Below are 16,642 nucleotides of genomic sequence, written 5' to 3'. Positions count from 1 at the left end.
TACAATAACACGCCGCAGCGAGGAAGGGAGGCAATAAATTCTCATGGAGCCAGCGGGCCAGCGAGTGGCCAGCCAAAAGCTGTATTTGTAGAGGCACAGGGCTCGCTCTCTGTGCGTCCTCGTGGCAGACACTTCGGTCCGGCTGCACAGTGGGCAGGTTGTGTTTGGCCGTGAAGGTGCTAAAACGACTCCCCAGTGTGTCGTTCTCCCCAGGAGGAAAAGGAAGTCCAATGGAGGGAAAACGTAGACCACAAGTAAAAATGTTCATCCGGCCTTCGTCTTTTTCCAAGAACGCCTTTTTCTTCTCAGTCATTTACCTCAAGGCCATTGTAGAAAGGGCTAGACGTTCAAAGACCAGTGGGCTTCAATTAATGTTACGATTCTAGCAAGAAACACACAGCTTGAAGCAGTAACAATTAATGCTTTATACTATTTTAACTGGCAACTATGGCAAACTCATTCCAGGTTTTAATACAAGCTTGATTAGCCACAGGGAATTGGTAACAAGCTCAGGTTTGTTGTCTTAAATTCATAGAGAAACCAGGAGTGGAACTCACTGCTATGCAATGGGAGTCTTTTTTCCATTCCTGCAACAATAGCAGTTTTGTGTGTTCTGCTGAAGCCTTGTTTCTATTAAAACAGTGAAAAAGGTTCACATATGATCTATAATGATGGCACACTGTTTTTCACCTCACACCTTTACTGTGGTGCTGTGTACAGTGCTGCTTTCACCTTTACTGTGGTTCTGTGTAGTGTTGCTTGCACCTTTACTGTGGTGCTGTGTACAGTGCTGCTTGCACCTTTGCTGTGGTACTGTGTACAGTGCTGCTTGCACCTTTACTGTGATTCTGTGTAGTGTTGTTTGCACCTTTACTGTGGTACTGTGTACAGTGCTGCTTGCACCTTTACTGTGATTCTGTGTAGTGTTGTTTGCACCTTTACTGTGGTGCTGTGTACAGTGCTGCTTGCACCTTTACTGTGGTTCGTACAGTGCTGCTTACACCTTTACTGTGGTGCTGTGTACAGTGCTGCTTGCACCTTTACTGTAGTTCTGTGTAGTGTTGCTTGCACCTTTACTGTGGTGCTGCGTAGTGTTGCTTGCACCTTTACTGTGGTGCTGTGTACAGTGCTGCTTGCACCTTTACTGTGGTGCTGTGTACAGTGCTGCTTGCACCTTTACTGTGGTTCTGTGTACAGTGCTGCTTGCACCTTTACTGTGGTGCTGTGTACAGTGCTGCTTGCACCTTTACTGTGGTGCTGTGTACAGTGCTGCTTGCACCTTTACTGTGGTGCTGTGTACAGTGCAGCTTGCACCTTTACTGTGGTTCTGTGTACAGTGTTGCTTACACTTACGCGTGGTTTGTAAGTTCTGAAAAGCCTCAAACAGTGTTTTAATCAGTTCTTGATACCACCATCCCTTATTCCCGTAGAAAGTCCTTCTCAGTGTCTTCTTAGTTTCTTTTTTTAGTACAGTAGTCTCCGGCTAAGAGAACACCCCTCGGGAAGCAAGCGAAGTGTTCTTATAGCCATGTTCTGTAAGACGGAGTTAGCCACCAGACACAATATGAATCAATAAATACTTTTATTATTTGTCGTGACCCACGTGCATCAACATATGAAATGAACTGAGTAAGTAAATGTAAAACAATAGGCAAGTATATGTTAATAAACTATAATAATGAAGTAGCAGACAAACTAACATTAATAAAACTAAAGCAAAACAACACGGTCAAAAAGGTGGAAGTAAGGGGTGTGCATGCAGTGCTTAATTTGTGCTGGGGCATAGCCTATAGTCATAGCGTCGGTACCTCTAGTTAAAATCTCATAAAATGCTTTCTTTTCAAAATCTCAACACAATTGGATTAAGTCTGCAAGTTCTTACTGCCACGTTTGAAGCCTACTTTAAATTACTTTACGATTTCAGCTTGAGTGCCTTTTAAGTAAGATGACACTGCATGCAACTCTGTTGTGTTTTTTTTTTATACACAAATAAGCTTACTTGATTTGAAAAACATCATGAACGATGCAAGCAACTTCTTACACGACTTGGTTTAGTTTCAACAAAGAACGACAACTTTTTAATGAAAAAAAATATTGTAGCCTAATTCAATAAGAACATTAGCCTGCTATATTATATTAAACCAAAACAATAAAAAAATAACAATCTGGTTCTCTCTAGCCTTTTTCAATTAATATATTTTAATTAATAGAGAATGAAAAAATACTAAGATAACAACTACCTAGCTTAAGTTTAATTAATCATTTTCGCAATCTATCAGCGGCTGCTGTTGCATACACATCTCTGATAATAGTGCAAACCGTGGGTCAAACCAACGTTTTTTTTTTCAATCAATGTCGTCCTTCTGGAGTGCCTCTTGAATGCCTTTTAATTAGTATGTTTTTTTAAACCATTTAAATGGAAAACCATAAACAAAACATGTATACAGAGTTTTTTTGCGGTTACCTTTAATTCACGTCTCTGCACGCACTACTACTTTATCAGAATACAAAACAATTGAATGATTTGACAGCGGTTCTGGAAAGATTTAATAAACCAATCAAGACGCGCACAGTGACAAGTTGCTTTTTTACAAAACAGTTCTATATCAGTTGTGAACGAATCGCTTTTTGGTGCCAAGAAGGTGTTTTAATCAAAGTTCCTGTTCCTTTAGCCGGAGCATTTACAATAGGAAAAATCTGTTTCACCACAAGGGTGTTCCCTTAGGCAAAGTGTTGTCTAGGAGGTGTTGCTATACACAGAGACTGCTGAATTACTATATATTGTACCATTTAGTGTTGTATTAGTTGTTGAAGAAATTTTATGTAAATAGCATTTAATATATTTTAAAAGCTGCCTAGAAAAATGTGCAAAAATTAACTAAACTTTATAAAGCAATTTAACTGTACTTGTCTCTTACACTTCAATATGTAAGAGATGAGTAGATTAGTCAAATAAAATATGAATGCGTGTGTGTGTGTGTGTGTGTGTATATATATATATATATATATATATATATATATATATATATATATATATATATATATGTATATATATATATATATATATATATATATATATATATATATATATATATATATATATATATATATATATACACATACACACACACACACACATATATATATATATACACACATATACAGTACTGTGCAAAAGTTTTAGGCAGGTGTGAAAAAATGCTGTAAAGTAAGAATGCTTTCAAAAATAGACATGTTAATAGATTATATTTATCAATTAACTAAATGCAAAGTGAGTGAACAGAAGAAAAATCTACATCAAATCCATATTTGGTGTGACCACCCTTTGCCTTCAAAACAGCATCAATTCTTCTAGGTACACTTGCACAAAGTCAGGGATTTTGTAGGCATATAGTCAGGTGTATGATTAAACAATTATACCAAACAGGTGCTAATGATCATCAATTCAATATGTAGGTTGAAACACAATCATTAACTGAAACAGAAACAGCTGTGTAGGAGGAATAAAACTGGGTGAGGAATGGCCAAACTCAGCTAACAAGGTGAGGTTGCTGAAGACAGTTTACAGTCAAAAGTCATACACCATGGCAAGACTGAGCACAGCAACAAGACACAAGGTAGTTATACTGCATCAGCAAGGTCTCTCCCAGGCAGAAATTTCAAGGCAGACAGGGGTTTCCAGATGTGCTGTCCAAGCTCTTTTGAAGAAGCACAAAGAAACGGGCAACGTTGAGGACTGTAGACGCAGTGGTCGGCCAAGGAAACTTACTGCAGCAGATGAAAGACACATCATGCTTACTTCCCTTCGCAATCGGAAGATGTCCAGCAATGCCATCAGCTCAGAATTGGCAGAAAACAGTGGGACCCTGGTACACCCATCTACTGTCCGGAGAAGTCTGGTCAGAAGTGGCCTTCATGGAAGACTTGCGGCCAAAAAGCCATACCTCCGACGTGGAAACAAGGCCAAGCGACTCAACTATGCACGAAAACACAGGAACTGGGGTGCAGAAAAATGGCAGCAGGTGCTCTGGACTGATGAGTCAAAATTTGAAATATTTGGCTGTAGCAGAAGGCAGTTTGTTCGCCAAAGGGCTGGAGAGCGGTACACGAATGAGTGTCTGCAGGCAACAGTGAAGCATGGTGGAGGTTCCTTGCAAGTTTGGGGCTGCATTTCTGCAAATGGAGTTGGGGATTTGGTCAGAATTAATGGTCTCCTCAATGCTGAGAAGTACAGGCAGATACTTATCCATCATGCAATACCATCAGGGAGGCATCTGATTGGCCCCAAATTTATTCTGCAGCATGACAACGACCCCAAACATACAGCGAAAGTCATTAAGAACTATCTTCAGCGTAAAGAAGAACAAGGAGTCCTGGAAGTGATGGTATGGCCCCCACAGAGCCCTGATCTCAACATCATCGAGTCTGTCTGGGATTACATGAAGAGAGAGAAGCAACTGAGGCTGCCTAAATCCACAGAAGAACTGTGGTTAGTTCTCCAAGATGTTTGGGCCAACCTACCTGCCGAGTTCCTTCAAAAACTGTGTGCAAGTGTACCTAGAAGAATTGATGCTGTTTTGAAGGCAAAGGGTGGTCACACCAAATATGGATTTGATGTAGATTTTTCTTCTGTTCACTCACTTTGCATTTTGTTAATTGATAAATATAAACTATTAACATGTCTATTTTTGAAAGCATTCTTACTTTACAGCATTTTTTCACACCTGCCTAAAACTTTTGCACAGTACTGTGTGTGTGTGTGTGTGTGTGTGTGTGTGTGTGTGTATATATATATATATATATATATATATATATATATATATATATATATATATATATATATATATATATATATATATATATATATAGTGAGCAGGGAGAGGGTTAATTTCCTCCCTGCTTAAAAAAAAAAAAAAAAAAGTGCGGGTGCACATTTGGGTTTGTTTAAGGGTTTAATTAACTATATTTGTGTTAATTGTTTTATTGTTTATTTGTCCCCTGCACCTGGCTATCATTGTAAATTAGAGCCAGTTGCAGGGTATTTAAGAAAGACAGCCAGTCTGTTCAGGGCTGCTTAGGAGAGGGAAACAGGAAGGTGTATGCCCTGTTTGTGAAGCAGTCACAAGTGAGTACTGTGTAGTAACGTGTGTGTGTTTGTCTACCGGTAAACAGCTGTCCGATGTGTTAGTCAGGGTGATCCTGTCTGTGTAGTTAGCGATCCAGTGGGAAATAGGTGTTTATTTTGTGTGTTGTTTGTTTCCTTTTGTGTTTTTGTATTTATTAAAAAATAGCGCCCAAGCGCTTTAAACTGCGATTCTGTGTGTCTGGGTATGCTTTTAAAGGGGCAACGAACCGTGGACAGTTGCAATCGGTTCACTCATATATATGTATGTGTGTAGTTACTATCCAGACAGATTTGAGATCATATGTTTTGAGTTCTGTGATTTCTCATAAAATTTCTCACTTGGCCACCATGGTTTTTAATTAGCACGTACTGCTGTTTTTGTAATGGGTTGTTTATTTCCCGTTTTGGGAATTTCCAAATTTCATTAGCGGTTTCTATATTATTGGTTCATACCCGATTAATTCCCAACACTTGGACAGCCTTGCTTTGCTTTGGCTAAAATTGTGATTTAAAGCAAAGATCTTTCCTGTCCAGTCGATAGATGGGAATAAGAGAGATCTCAGAAATTTAATTTGGCGCTTGAACAAAACTGCATTCCTTTCCTCCAGTAGGGTGAGCTCCTACAACCTTTCTTTGTCATCCAACAATCACTTTCTTTCCAATGGGATGATGACTCCCAGCCTTCCACACAGGAAGTCACAAGTTGACACATTAAGGAATCGTGTAGCTTCAGACAGAAACGCTGGTTTATGTGTTTACACATTTGGAGCACGACCTCTGAGTGTCGTTTGAAGCAATCTGTTTCTTGTCATGCCCTGCTACATGCACCGAGCAGTGTTAGCACACATTGCTAATTTTATTTTATTTTTAATCCAAAGACAGATCGCACTGTTCCATATTATACAGCATTGCAAAGAAGTCATTTTCCAAATTTGCTTGTTTTAATATAGATTACAACATACTTTCTTTCCTGTACATTATACTTATTATATAAATCGAATACTCCATGAATGTTCATAGAGAGCTGTGGTTATTTCAATCATGAGGATAGCTGTAAACAGCCCAGGTTGTTTGGATATCCTCATTCATGAAATAGTCTTTTGTCAATGCTCATGGTGCATCTATTTGCTAGTTAAGATAACCTAGAGAATATATACACACACACACACAGTACCTATAGAAAGTCTACACCCCCTTGAACTTTTTTCACATTTTGTTGTGTCAGTGCCTTTTTCCCCACTTATCTACACACCATACTCCACACTGTTAAGGGGAAAAAGTTTTGGAGAAAAAAATTATATATTAAAAATACTAAACTGAAAGATCATAATTGGGTAAGTCGCCACCTCCCTGAGTTAATACTTGGTGGAAGCACCTTTGTCAGCAATTACAGCTGTGAGCATGTTGGGATAGGTCTCTACCAACTTTGCACACCCAGGTTTGGCAATATTACTCTTCTTTACAAAACTGTTCAAGCTCTGTCAAGTTCCTTGGGGAGTGTTGATAGACAGCAGTCTTCAAGTCATGCCACACATTTTTGATTAGATTTAGATTGGGGTTCTGACTGGGCCACTCAAGGACATTTACCTTTTTGTTCCTTAGCCACTCCAGTGTAGCTTTGGCTGAGTGCTTTGGGTTGTTGTCATGCTGAAAGGTGAACCTCCATCCCAGTTTCAACTTTCTTGCAGAGGGCAGCAGGTTTTCCTCAAGGACTCCATTCATTTGCCTTTCTATCGTGACAAGTGCTCCAGTCCCTGCCGATGAGAAACATCCCCATAACATGATGCTGCTCCCACCTTGCTTCACAGTAGGGGTGGTGTTCTTTGGGTGATGCGCTGTGTTGGGTTTGCGCCAAACATAACGCTTTGCATTTAGGCCAAAAAGTTCCATTTTAGTTTCGTCAGACCACATACTTTTTGCCACATGGCTACAGAATCTACAGAAAAAGAATACAGTGTGTTTTGCATACTTCAAATGGGATTCAAGGTGGGCTTTCTTGAGTAATGGCTTCCTTCTTGCCACCTTACCATACAGGCCAGATATGTGGAGTGCTTGGGATATTGTTATCACATGCATACTTTGACTAGTCTTGGCCATAAAAGCTTGTAGCTCTTGCAAAGTTGCTATTGGCCTCTTGGTAGCCTCTCTGATCAATCTCCTTCTTGCTTGGTCAACCAGTTTGGAGTGATGGCATGATCTAGGCAGGTTCTTGGTGGTACCACCTTCCACTTCTTAATAATCGTCTTGACCGTGCTCCAAGGGATATTCAAAGCCTTTTGATTTTTTTTTACATTTTTTATACCCATCCCGTGATCTGTGCCTTTCAACAACTTTGTCTCGGAGTTCTTTTGCAAGCGCCTTGGTGCTCATGGTTGAGTCTTTGCTTTGAAATGCACTACCCAACAGAGGGAACCTACAGGAACTGCTGAATTTATCCTGAAATCATGTGAATCACTACAATTTAACACAGGTGGAGGCCACTTAACTTGGTGTGTGATTTTGAAGGCAATTGGTTACACCTGAGCTAATTTAGGATTGCTATTACAAGGGGAGTGGACACTTATCCAACCAAGCTATTTCAGTTTGTTTTTAAATTAATTTGCTACACATTTCTAGAATATTTTTTTTCACTTAGAAGTTGTGGGGTAGAATGTGTAGATAAATGGAAAAAAGTCACTGTGTGTGTGTGTGTGTGTGTCTATATATATATATATATATATATATATATATATATATATATATATATATATATATATATATATATATATATATATATATAAAAATTATTTCCATGTGTTTCCTCATGCCTGATTTGTGTGTACTTTAGGTCTCTTTTTATCTAGGTGTTGGAGGATTGAAATAAAGCAGGAAGTGAAATCATAAAACTGGGATCACATGATATGCACATGTGAGCTGGCATTAGTCTTTGTTGGGTATCTCCATGGTGGCATGCTGTTGAGTACTCTAGGTTTGCTCTTTTCATGACTGGACGTCTGTGTGCCCTACTGTAATAGGGGTTGTAGGTAACCCTGGTATTTAAAAGGAAAAGCGTAAATTGCCGCTGTGTGTTCCTACGACGCATCTTGTTGTCAGCCAGATACTTTTGCCACTGGAGACGATCCCATTCACATGTGTTTTAGCTACAGTGCTGCATGGAAATATGGCATTACGTTACATTTCCCAGTAATTTTATCACATGCGTGCTTAAACTGCTAAAGAAAAAAAAACTTTGTCTGGCTTCTGTATACAATAATTCAGAGTGCTTCTGGGTCCCTTTGCTCCAAAACCTTTGACCTCGGCTTAACTGGAGAATCCTCAGGGTCTCTTTTACTAAACGGTGGTACTGTGTTTTGCACGCAGTAAGCCCTTTACTGTGTGCTTTGTGCACCTGCTGTACTCACTAACCAGTGACAGGCAGTCTAGTGCATGGAAAAAAACTTGCAGAAAAATAACTGCATTTGAGTCTAATGAATAATGTTAATGTGTGGAAATGTATGCAAATCATGTCACAAAATACCACGAGGGAGGTATTTGATGTGCAAACTATTGACTAGTCTAATATGTAGGACCTGGAAAAATTTACGATATCACAACTTTCAAAGAAAAATATGTCTACCTACCGTGAAAAATATGCATTTTACTTTCCTTACAGTATTTTACATTATGCTTCAGCTCCCTGTTCATTTCATACTTTTATCAAGTAGAAGCAGTAGCTGCACATGTTCCGGCGTCAGTGCCGTTCATCTGGTTACTACGGCAACGGGGTCAAACAAATACCGGATTCATGATTGGTGAATTCCTCATACTGTACAATGACATAACATGAGAGTTAGGTGGAAAGTTTAAAATTGTTGTTTAAATAGTGTTGATTTATTAGCTAGCAGTGTATGATTAACATAAAAAATGTAGACAGCACTGGATGTCGCCGGTTTGAATCTGGGCTATTCCACAGCCAACCGTGGACGGGAGTTCCCAGGAGGTGGCGCTCAATTGGCTGAGCGTTGCCGGGGGTGGAGAGGGGTCTAGGTCGGCCAGGGCATCCTCGGCTCACCGCGCACCAGTGACCCCTGTAGTCTGGCCAGGCGACTGTGGGCTTGCCTGTTAGCTGCCCGGGAGCTGCGTTGTCCTCCTACCCTGTAGCTCCTGGGTGGCTGCATGGTGAATCCGCAGTGTGTAAAGAAGCGGTCGGCTGACTGCATACGCCTTGGAGGACAGCGTGTGTTCATCTTCACTGCTCCCAGGTCAGCACAGAGGTGGTAGCAGTGAGCTGAGCCCAAGTAATAATTGGCCATTTCAAATTGGGAGAAAATAAAAATAATTTGCAACGACTAAATTTATGGAATAAAAAAAATGTAGACAGCTGACAAAAAAAAAAGCTAAATTAATTTCAGCAGAAGATTGTGCTGAGAGCTAAGAAAAGGGGATGTTGCAGTCAAGAAAATCAAACTTAAAGTTCAGGATAAACAATTACCGAACAAGCAGGTCACAATCACAGGATTGTTTTAAAAACAGCACAGAAGGTGGAGAAACACGTAATGTCAACATTCTGAATTAGTGAAAGCCTTTGCGCAGCCTTTTCTAATGAAAAAAAATCTGTATTTGTGGAGTTGTGCCTAACTGTGTCACACTCAGACAAGAGTGTCTTTCATAAAGAAAAACACAAAAGCTTCGGTTTTGTTATTCTATGTTTGCAGTTAAAGCTGCTCCCGTGTTTAGGATTTTGTGATTTAAAGGCAGCAAAATAGTCTATGGGAATTACACGTCATTGTAATTAATGTGTCAACATACGTTTTAAAGGTTTGGAAAACTCGAAAATGTTGCTGAATATGTCATTCAAGGTTGTTTTTAAAAAAAATCTGTTTTCTGCTTGTTACCTTTTTTTTTTTTTTTTTCAGCCAACACAGACCATTTTGAACGACTGTTGTTTCTAATTTGTTTCATTTTTAAAGATTGTTTTAAAAATAACGACTCAAGTTACAACGTACTCGTACATCCGCAGACAGTCCTGGGATATTTGGAGATTACGAGGCAGGTGTATATGCAACACTTTATGTTAATATATTTATGTACTCACCATGTACTTGTGATACTTAAGTAGGCTATGCTTAACATAGCTTTAAAATATACAAAATAAACTATAAATGCCCAGTAAATGAATGTACACAGAGTGCTAGTTGAGGTGCAGTCATAAATACAAGCAGTCACGTGGCATCTAATGTTAAAGTGATATTTCGCCAAACACAAATGAAATAGTTAACTTCTAATTGACTGAGCAAGTGTTTTTCTGACTTTTGATTAATATTACAAAATAAATCAGAGGGAGATAAAGTTTTGCAGAGTTAAACCATAGATGTTCCATTAACAATTACTTTCTCTGCTTTGATTGTCTCACAGGATGCTGAATTCCGCGCTTAGTGAATAGAGCTACCACTGGTTCATTTTTGTGCGCAGTGTGGCTTCCCCCTGCTACGCGGTAATTCTGCTCATTTACCGCCGTATAGTGAATGAGGCCCTAAATGCCTTTCTCATTTTTATTTACTGTAGTGTAGGTGGGGCTGGAAAGCTCATTCTCACATGAATGCAGTGGAATAAGAACAGGTGTTCAGTGCCAGCACAGGATTCTCCAGACTAACTCAAAGCCGGGTAGACACATTTCCGGCCATTGCTTTCATCAGTGTGCAGTACAGTATGCACCTCACCACCCTGGATCGCCTGCCCTCTCTATGAAGATGAGGGACTACGTCTGTACGGAGATGTTCTTGGCAGGAGTGGGGTGTCTACTGCTACACAGAAGGTGGCACCAAAACATTTGTCTGCTTGATTCTTTACATTTTTACTTTAGTGCCAATCTCCCTCACCTTCTGTACATTAACAATTAAATCAGGCAGTAGACTACAATGCATAGTCAGATGACAAGATTTTGGAAATTACTGATTTTTTAGCTGCAAAACAGGACCAGCTCAACAATAACACGAAAAAATATTGCCTTTTTTGAGATCCTTTCATATGTACCGCTATGGCCAAAAGTTTTGCCTCGCCCTATAGAATTAACTAAGGCGGGGGGGGGATTAATGCCGCTGCTATGCTTGTTTTGTTTTGTGCTATTGCCCCATCACTGTGAAGTGTATCCACTTTAACCAGCTGAGAAATCTGACTCATTCCTGAAATGTAACTGCTGAAGGAGTGGTTTGTAACAGTAAAGTGTGAAAACTATCCATTTTTGGTATTGAGTACAGCATCACCCTGACAATTTCACTTCACATTTGAGGAACCAAAACTAAAAATATTTTATAACAAGTACAAAATAAAAAGTTTGCAGAGATTTTCATCGACACCTGATTGTCTGAGCAGCTGTTGAATGGAGTAACCAGTTCACGATACTATTCATGACTATTCTGATACTGATGAAAAGCGAACTGGCAGATAGATTTCGTTTTCCCAGAAAAGACTGTGGGGCGCTTGGTGTGGAAGTCATCATAGGGAAGTCGTCTTCTGCTTGTTTTTAAAGGAAAGCTTTGTGCGAGCTGCCAGTGGTTTCACTCTCCTGAGACTGGGAGTTTGAAGCTGGCTTGTGGTCACAGTGGTGGTTTTCTTTTTCCCTTGAGTGCAGTTTGCCATTAACAAGCTTAAGTAACTGTGCACAGAACTGTACAAACAATGCAGACGGGACTCCGTTTCTCACAGCTCTTCACCAGTCTGTGGCCGCGCTGCCAGAATTCGCTTCTCCCTAGTCTTTGCTTAACAAGGATCCTAGGCTGAGACATTTGTGCCATTACTCAGATATCATGAGCCGGGGAAATTACTGATGATCACACCCATAGACCGGCTGATTCAGTTATATGTGCAAAGGTTGGACGAAAAAAATGCCTCCAATATGCTGTGCAAAAGTTTGTGTAAATGTGCTGTACTTCTCACAACTGATATCACTTTCTTTTTAAACAACTGATATCCTGCACATGTATTCAGTAATATGTAAATGCAGTGTCACCCTGTAGAACGTCTGTCTGAGTCACAATGGGTGCAGCCCTTCGGTTTGACTAAACAAGTTACTGTTTTATTACAAGAAGCCAAGTGATGACTCTAGAGTAGTCTGAAGACCCAAAGTAGGAATTATTAAATTAGTAAATACAGTATAATCGTAAATCTCAAAAAACTACTCACTTCTAAATCTTTTGTAGTCATTTTTGTATTACTTTAGTATAAATGCATATTAATTTGGATTCATATGTTGTTTTTTCTGACTTTATGTGAACGAAAAGACACACATTTGCCTGTTTTCCTATTGGAAATAGTGATATTTTGAAATATCACTGTCCTGGTCACAAAAGCAAAGTTTGTGGGGAATAATACCCATTTTCTATACTTTTGAGGCATAAGCAATTAGGAAATAACACTTACTACCCAGGAACAAAAAAAAAAAAAAAAAAAAAATTGTTACACGGTGTTATTAAACGGCAACTCTCGCCAGACGATGTGAAAAAAAAAATGCTATGGTTACCATGGCAATTTAATGTGTATTGTCTGTTATTTCTTGATAGCTCAGAACAATCAAACCAAGGCATGGTGTGCCAACCATCGAGAGGAGAGGAGAGGGCAGATTGGGAACGAAGGGGGTGGTGGGCGAAAAATTTGCCTGACAATGTTTAAGCAAATAATTAAGATTGGTATATGGTAGTAATAAAAATATTTGCTTACCAAGATTAATATAATCGGAAAATTGATTTGAAAGCACAGGAGTACAACCTGCCCCCACCCCCTCGAAATCAGGGATGTGGTGTCTGCCTTTCCATCCACAAGCACAAAACAAATTGAACAAAACGATTTAATAATAATCTGGAGAGCAACCTCTAGTGTGGTCAACAACACTGTCGAAAATAGCAACTTTTATTCAAATTGTCCATAAAAAGAACTGTTTTGGAGAGATGTTTTATTTATAATATCCTGTCATATCACTACAGACAATTGGCTCCCAGATAGTGGGTTTTGTTCAAACTGATCTCAACAATGGTGAATCTAAATACTGCCACTGTGTATATATTACATTAGGACCAAACCTGGGATTTTACTTTTAAAGACAAAAATACATTTGAGAGACTCACTTACACAGAGATTTTGGTTCTGTCAATTTATTTAAAACAGCAGTACCATTCAGAGCTATTGAAGAGCTGTTGTCTTTTGTACACAGTTATGTCTTCTGCATTATTCTTTCTGTCACCTTTTAATTATTGGTGTCTAATAAAAAAAACAAGTTTTTTGTCCGGTTTACCTGAATGGATCACCATTCAGATAAGCAGTCCATCCCACAAATGCAGTGGTTGCCCACCAATATTACATTGTCACCAATGCTGAAAGACAGAACATTCATTTTAACCAAATGATGAGTGCAAGACTTGCATTCCAATGCAGTGTTCTCTGACTTCATAGACATAGACAGAGGCAGTACGCTAGACGTGACGGTCTAGTTACTGTGTGAAAACAGCAAACCCTACTCCCCCAGCTTACTTGCTTAGCCTTTGCATGAAGACCACAGATCTTTTAAACCTTATTAATAGTGTCTGTCTTATATACTAGAGGGGTAACGCTTAGCTTTTTAACCAAAGAAATGAAATTTTAAAGTTTGATGTCTACAGCTGCAGTCTTTACCACAAGGTGTGGAGAGGCGGAGCAGCAGTTTGGATTGAAACTCCAAGCCCAGCAGATGGCTGAACCTCGGAAAAACAACACAGCAAAACATTCCCAGCTATTTATGGCCTGTTAAAGCTATGTATTGCAGAGGGGAGGGGGGAGAGACTATCGTCTCTATCGGCTTTCCAAATAGGTGGGAACGCTTACAATTGGCCTCTGTGAGTCAATTCATCAAAGAGCTTAAGCAGCTCACTTTTGTATTTATGAAAAAAAAGAGGTGCTTGTAGAGGAGGAGGGTGGGGAGGGGTGTTGCAAAGTTGGCTTTGCTAGCAAGTCAAAACATATTAAGACAGGAAAAGGGCTGAGGAAGCATTGTAAGGGACATTCGATTTGATTGGACCCAAACTAAAGCCTTTAATGTCAGTTTGCCAGCCACAAAACACTCCCAGCGCCTGTAATTTCTCTCCCCGCACCACCCCTCTGTGCTTCAGAATCACTGCGGTGTGGTCGAGTTGGGCTGGAATCTGAGATAGACTTGTTCTTTCTGTCTCTCCTTTTTTTCTCCCCCCTCTCAAAACTCCTCCGCTCCAACCCAAAAACCCACTGTAAGGCTGGTAAACAAGTTTCACAACGATTCAGACTCCCAAGCTCCAACTCTGTGAGAAACTAAGATTGGTGCGTTTCAAAAAAGGGCAGTTTCGCACTGAAGAAACACGACCCAGTCTAGTGGTGTAAGACCTAAGCCTTGTGTCCTTGTTGCGTTTTTATTATTAACCAGTCATTTAGTATCTCATTATATTATACTGTCACTAGATATGAGTACCTGCACAGCTGTGTAATGAAACAATTGTTTAGTGCACCAGTGAAGCTTTGGTCTGGAGATCAGTTGTTGTTTGCCAAAGTGTATGCACTTGATAAGGTTTCACACAAGGTAACAGTAATAGAAGTTAACAGGTTGTTGCTCCTATATCCATTTTAATTTAGAGCAAAAAACTATCCCTAACATCTGTCCCTTTGTGTGTTTACCTGGTCCTTCTTACAACAACACACACCTAACTAGGAGGCCTGACTGCCAATTAAGCTGAATCTTGACTTTGATTACTTGCAAAAACAATGCTGAAAAAAATAAACAAGTGCATACTTTGGCCGTCGTGGTGTTCAGAGATAGTTATTATATCATATAAAGTAACTTTAAAGCTTGTGATTTAGGAGCATAGTTTGTTTTGTTTTTTTATGGGGAGTTTGGAGGAATGTTTCCTGCAGCTTTGAGCTCAGTGGAGGTCTTCCATCAGGCAAACTTTCCTGTGACTGGTAAGGTGTGAAAAATGTAATCGCTTGGCACATATGGAACTAGTGTTTTCCATGGAATAAACAACTTGGAAATGGTCCATGGAAATGTTAGCTTCAATAGAAGGATGTCCATTGTAGATGCTGTATTAGCTGTGTAAGAGCATGCAGTACAGTAGTATTTCAGAGAGCTCAGATCTGCCACGTGCACAGTAACTGGCTGTGTGATCAACTTTTTATTGAAATCATCAGCATTTTGTCTCTGGGTACTGTGGGAAGATGAAGATCTTGGTTTACCAGAGCTGTTTAGTTGAGGCTACAAACTAAGCTTTAATATCTGGTGCCTAGCTAGCTTGGATAGAATTAATTATCTTTCCTTATCTACTATCCCATTTGATAAAGAAGGGATCTTTCCTTATCTGCTGTGCCATTGGATATTGTGAAGTAAATGTTAAAAATGTTAATGTTCAGAGTGGTTTTCTAAGCTTTCCTTTTCTGTAAACCTTGCTTGAGGGAACACAGTAATCTACTTCATTGGGACCTACTTGTACTTGAATTCTGCAATTGGTTGGACTGAACTGTTAGCCTAAACTTGATGAAACTGTGCCTGGGCTGTTGTTACGAGACGCAGCTATTGAGGGTTATAATATATGGTATATTCTTTAGGAGATTATTTTGCATTTTTGTACTGGTGAGTGCTAATAGCTAACTGACGCAATGTTATTTCAGTTGATAATTGTGGGTCAGGAGCCTGCCTGGAGAGACTGCAGATCAAGTGAACATGGCTTGCACCACTGGGTGGAATTCAAAACAGCAGCGCTGTTTGAAAAAGCACTGTTTGTTTTGAGTCAAGACATTTGTTATTTTTTTATTCCTACATGATGTGTCCTAAATGAGTGGAACTGAAACGGTCACATTGTCTTCAGTTTTATCTACCAATAAAAGTAAAAAATATGTAAAATATATACAGGGTCAGCTGCTCAAAGCTAAAAAAAATAACCAAGAGGCTGCACATGATTGTGCCGTTAATCTGCCAGCCTCTCTCTGCTCTATATAAGAGTGGTAGGGTATGGATCTGATGCCACCGCCAGCAGGGCAGTTGCAAGAAGTCTCATCAGTCAGGCATCATTGACAAATTCATATATTGTTCTGTTTAGGATGTTCTCTTGTTAAATTGGGGGGCCACGCCTAGTTGACTAGCTGCCCACACATCAACATTATCTGAATTGGTTTAAAGACACTTTTACACCTGAAACTAATAGTCGACCAGTGTTAACAAATGTCTGACTTCTTTTCCCACCTTACAGGCAGATGAAGGACCAGAGCAAGAAGGTGGCTAACCTGAAGCACAAGGAGCAGGTAGAGAAGAAGAAGAACGCTCAGCTGATGGAAGAGGCCCGCAAGAGGGAGGACAACATTAATGAGAGCTCCCAGCAACTCCAGGTAAGCAGCGGCATTGAGTTCCCATCAGCTGCAGCTTGGCAGCGTCACGCAGAATAAGGGCAGAGTTAGTTTCACTGGATCTCTGTTTCAATAATAGGAGCTAGTACCTCACAAGAAGACACAAATTGTCCTGAAATCCTGTAAAAACTCGATTAACCACAT

General features: G+C 39.7%; 1 protein-coding gene across 17 annotated transcripts in view; it reads left to right on the top strand.

Moving 5' to 3' along the window:
* Positions 1 to 16,642, top strand: part of LOC121319540 (ELKS/Rab6-interacting/CAST family member 1-like) — a 346,328-nt gene that overhangs the window by 145,202 nt on the left and 184,484 nt on the right. For all 17 annotated transcript variants that reach the window (XM_041257064.1, XM_041257065.1, XM_041257063.1 and 14 more), the window contains one exon: positions 16,345 to 16,480. In XM_041257064.1, the coding sequence (XP_041112998.1) occupies positions 16,345 to 16,480 (136 nt within the window). The remainder of the gene's footprint in view (positions 1 to 16,344; positions 16,481 to 16,642) is intronic.

The sequence above is a fragment of the Polyodon spathula genome, chromosome 8 (genome assembly GCF_017654505.1).
Source record: "Polyodon spathula isolate WHYD16114869_AA chromosome 8, ASM1765450v1, whole genome shotgun sequence".
NCBI classification, from domain to species: domain Eukaryota; kingdom Metazoa; phylum Chordata; class Actinopteri; order Acipenseriformes; family Polyodontidae; genus Polyodon; species Polyodon spathula.
Note: the sequence above shows the minus strand (reverse complement) of the source record. Positions and strands in the feature narration are given on the sequence as shown.